Source organism: Gastrolobium bilobum, unplaced genomic scaffold (assembly GCF_033153095.1).
Source record: "Gastrolobium bilobum isolate Gb01-03AN ecotype WA unplaced genomic scaffold, APGP_CSIRO_Gbil_v1 utg506575, whole genome shotgun sequence".
Lineage (NCBI taxonomy): Eukaryota > Viridiplantae > Streptophyta > Magnoliopsida > Fabales > Fabaceae > Gastrolobium > Gastrolobium bilobum.
In genome coordinates this window covers 4,413-8,809 of record NW_026899609.1, presented here as the reverse complement: position 1 = coordinate 8,809, position 4,397 = coordinate 4,413, and the positions used below count along the sequence as shown (strand labels likewise).

Sequence of the window (4,397 nt, the reverse complement as noted above, 5' to 3'; positions counted from 1 at the left end):
AACTGATTATCAATTCGGTTGAGATACTAAGTTGACAAGTCATTGGCTCAATCTATGAATCACTTGTTGAACTTGCTGGTTGAATTACTTAATTGAATTATATAAGAATATATAATAAATGTAATAATAAAAGTATTATGATAAATATATACTTGTGGTATAGTGATTAATGTTAGAAAGATATAAAATTATTAATGTAATATCACCTAATATATTAAGGTTTTGGATTAAAATAGATCTTTACCATTAATGTTGCATTACGTAGGTTAGGTTGTGGGTGTTAACAGTATGAGCTTGGAAAATTTCACACGGCAAAATAATGTATCGATTATGTATAAATTATAATCTGTATATATTTGTTAGTTATGGTTATGATGACTGAAGTTACTGTTTAGACCTCATAATTACTTCTTCATGGATCATGATATTCATTAATTAATTATAATTTTTTCAAAAATATGTTTAGTGATATATTTTTATTTATTTTAAATAATTCATATTTCTATCGTCGATTTATACTCTCAATCAAAAACATATAATTGAAAATATTATATTCAACTGTCAAATTATTATTATTATTATTATTGTTATGAGGTGAAAAGTTTTGGGCGACCTTTGGAGGACAGTAGCCTCATTAAACTATCATGAATATGTTATTAGTTAAATTTATATAAATAATAAATATATTAGCTAGGTCAAACCTAACCTACTTAGACCGAATTATAAACACTTAATAGACCATTTGATCCATTTAAATCCCTACATGGAAGTTATGTGTGAGGAAGAACTTGCAATTTGTGTGTTAACAGTATTGAGCTTGGAAAATTTCACACGGCAAAATAATGTATCGATTATGTATAAATTATAATCTGTATATATTTGTTAGTTGTGGTTATGATGACTGAAGTTACTGTTTAGACCTTATAATTACTTCTTCATGAATCATGATATTTTTAATTAATTATCATTTTTTCAAAAATATGCTTAGCGATATATTTTTATTTATTTTAAATAATTCATATTTCTATCATCGATTCATACTCTCAATCCAAAACATATAATTGAAAATATTATATTCAACTGTAAAATTATTATTATTATTGAGGTAAAAAGTTTTGGGCGACCTTTGGAGGATAGTAGCCTCATTAAACTATGATGAATATGTAAGTATTTTATTTGAAAATGGTAATTAGCGAAATGAATATAATGTTGATCATCTCAAAATAATTTACTTCTTAAGAATAGTATTGTAACCGAGGGCATATCAAACAAATGGCATAGCGTGTGCCGGAACAAAATTTTGACGTGCATAATCACACCAGATGTTTTATGTACTCTAAAATCAACGGCAAATTGAGAGTACTAACTTGGTTAGGATGGAGAAAAAAAGGTTATAGCGAATTGAGAAGCGGAGAAAGTTATATTTATTATTATTTTAGACTTATCACTCTTATTATTTGATTGGTTATTGTTATATCAATTTGAAATCAATAATAAAAAAATAGAAAGAAAAAAAAACTATTGCTGATTTCGACTTTGATAAATAATTAGATAGTAAGGGTGGTACGTCTAAAATATAATAAATATAACCGCCCCAACTGAGAGGCTTGATAGTCCATTGTTCTTTATAAAACAAAGGGGTGGTGAAGGGAGGGCCCCAATTGGTAGAAAAAAACCCGCAACTTTTTTTCTTCCAGAAACTCTTAGTATTTAAAAAATACATTGAATTTCAATTATTTCGAGTTGAGTCGAGTGAACTTACTCAAAGGAACAATATTCTCTTAATGTCTGTTTTTTCGTTTTCACAATTAAGACTTCACTTAAATATAATCGAGTCCCTTATTACTCGAACTTTTTACATATTGATTTATAAAACAAACAAATAATAACATTTGTAGATAGATCAAAAAACTCAATTTTTGAGTTTGTTCTTTCCGGTTCAAAGGTTGAAGTGACAAAAATAATAGAACCCCGTATACCGAAGTGAAAAAGAATTGAAGTGAAAAAGAACCAATTTTAATTATTATTTTTTTAACCTTGAATAAAATTCATTAAACCAGTAATGAAAAAGAATTGAAGTGAGTAAACATAAACAGAAAAACCAAAATCACTGGCTGCTTGTGGAAGCTTGTGAAGCTTCCAAAAAATATTCCATTTTCTTTATCACTGGCTGCTACACTAGTCCGGTGAACATTCTTTACCTCAGTTACTCTACCATCAGCCTCATTCATACTCTCATATCACATGAATACCGAACTAATTTGTTTCCAGCTGCAATAGTAGACTGAAGAATATCATCCTCTTTCTGCTGCTTCACTTTAAGTGATTTTTAGAATAAATTTCAGCCCAAACTTTATTGAAATCTGAACGACACCGACTCCATTCCTCCTGTTTCTGCTTCAGTCGAGTCAATATTACAGGGAGCGCACGAGTTGGATTTTTACGCAATATGTCTATAACGTCAAGACCATGGTCACCATATAGACGTTCAATGCACCTTAAATTTTGAACAGTAAAGTAATCTTCAATACGGTTCAGAGTCTCCGTATTGATCTTATTTTCATTCATGTTATTATATAATTCCTCTGCACGTTTAGCTGCAGAACTCACAGACTCTAATAACATGTCCAGCTCAAATCTGTCATCTTCACATCTGAACAAGCTCTCTTCGTACTGATTCCTGCACATATGTTCGGAAGAGTAATCCTCACTTCCTGAACTCACAGATACCCAGTGATCATTCAATACTTGAGCACCAAGCTCAGATCTATGACTAGCTGTAGGAATTGGATAATCAGCAGGTAGAAGCCGGTAGCTGGGAGTGCAACGTTTACAGTCACTGAGGTCAAGTTCTTGAATGGATTTTCCCATGTACTCCTTCTCCCTGTATCTTTCCTTCTCTTTAGCTCCATCCATCTCACGCTTCTGCTCTTTGTCTTTGTCTTTGTCCTCCAACTTTGATGATCTTAGTGACTTTTTACTCATGACACCAGCAAGGAACCCATCAATATTTTCCAAACACTCCAGGAAATCATTGAATTCCACCATAAGATCAAGATGCTTTCCAAGTAAATCGGTTACCAAATTTTGCAATTCATTCCTTTTTATTATTTCACTGACGAAAAAATTATGAAGGCACTTCAAGAAAGCTTGGTAGTCATCAGCACTGTTCAACTTCTCCTTAACTTTCTCAAAGAAACTGAATGCTTGACTATACATGTTCTTTAAGGTATCCTTGTCTTCCTTAGAAGAAAAGTCTGAAGCCAACCCAAAACCTTCAGCTTTCTTGACAGATTTCTTAATGCCTATGACACCTGCATCAGTATCCTTTCTATATATACTGCAAAAGACAACTCTGTGTTTTGTGAAAACAAATCAAGAATTAGCTCAGGTTCTGTTAGAAGTTAGATTTGCTACTGGGGGACACTGTAATCAGTTTAATCTTAAGTCAATAAAAGTTCTTACTAGAAATACTTTCTTTATATATTACAATTAAAGTTATTCCTACTCAGTCACAAAATGTAATGCCTATAATAAGTTTACATATCACTCCATTTACTCCTAACTAGGTATCCATTACTCTCACAACTCTTGTTTTGTTAAATATATAATAACCAGATTAGTTCTTCTTTTCCTTTGCTTCTTGTGCATGTTCATCATTGTGTTGTCATCATCCATCTCAGGGTGTTCAACACTCAGATCACGCTCACGATCATGAGAAGGAAGCCTCTTTGGTCGATATACTTGCATTTCCCGCATCATGGGTGCCATAGAACTCCGCTCACTAAAGCGCTGCAATGAATTTCGAGCATCCGGAGCATGCTGTGTAGAAGGTGCTGCGAAACTATCTGGTAAGAATCTAGTGAACTCCTCAAGCAAATCTCGATGATCCTTAAACAGGGTAGCAACCTCACTATAAATTTCACCTATGTCCTTATGCTCTTTGCGGTACATATTGGAAATGTTCAAGAACGATTTGTAAACATGCTCATCACTTTGGAATCGTTTCTTTATCTTGTTCACAAAACTAATAGCTTCTTCAAATTCAACCGTTTTCTTTGGAGGAGCCTCATCCCTTACTCTCTTCATCTTTTATCGGTTCTCCAGATTTTCCTAGGAAAATTCGCTGGAAAACAAGTCGAGTAGATCGACAAGAGAAAGAAAAAAAAAAGAGTGAAGTGTTTGATCGGACAGAACAACAAGGTAAACAAGAAAAACAACAAATAGGGTTTCTTCTTTCTCTGTCTCTCTCACGTTGTTGCGTTAGAACGATGGAAACTGAGGCGGTGGGAACCAATTAAAAGGCTAGATTTAGAATTTTATATGGGAAAAAAATTTAATTATTGCATTTTAATTAATTAATTATGCAATTTGGATTAAAATTTGTGATTTTTTTT

At 32.3% G+C, this 4,397-nt stretch overlaps 1 protein-coding gene across 1 annotated transcript; it reads right to left on the bottom strand.

The window, feature by feature from the left end:
* Positions 1-2,313: 2,313 nt before the first annotated feature.
* LOC133291950 (paired amphipathic helix protein Sin3-like 2) lies at positions 2,314-4,089 on the bottom strand. Its single transcript, XM_061490308.1, has 2 exons — positions 3,587-4,089; positions 2,314-3,331 (listed from the first exon to the last, which is right to left on the bottom strand). Exons 1-2 carry the CDS (start codon positions 4,087-4,089, stop codon positions 2,314-2,316), a joined length of 1,521 nt encoding a protein of 506 aa, XP_061346292.1.
* Positions 4,090-4,397: the final 308 nt, after the last annotated feature.

Excerpts from the sequence above, each read along its gene's own strand:
- LOC133291950 (XM_061490308.1), bottom strand. The coding sequence starts at position 4,089 with ATGAAGAGAGTAAGGGATGAGGCTCCTCCAAAGAAAACGGTTGAATTT. Across the intron at positions 3,332-3,586 it reads TATTTAACAAAACAAGAGTT|AAAGGATACTGATGCAGGTG; the intron begins GTGAGAGTAATG and ends CAGTATATATAG.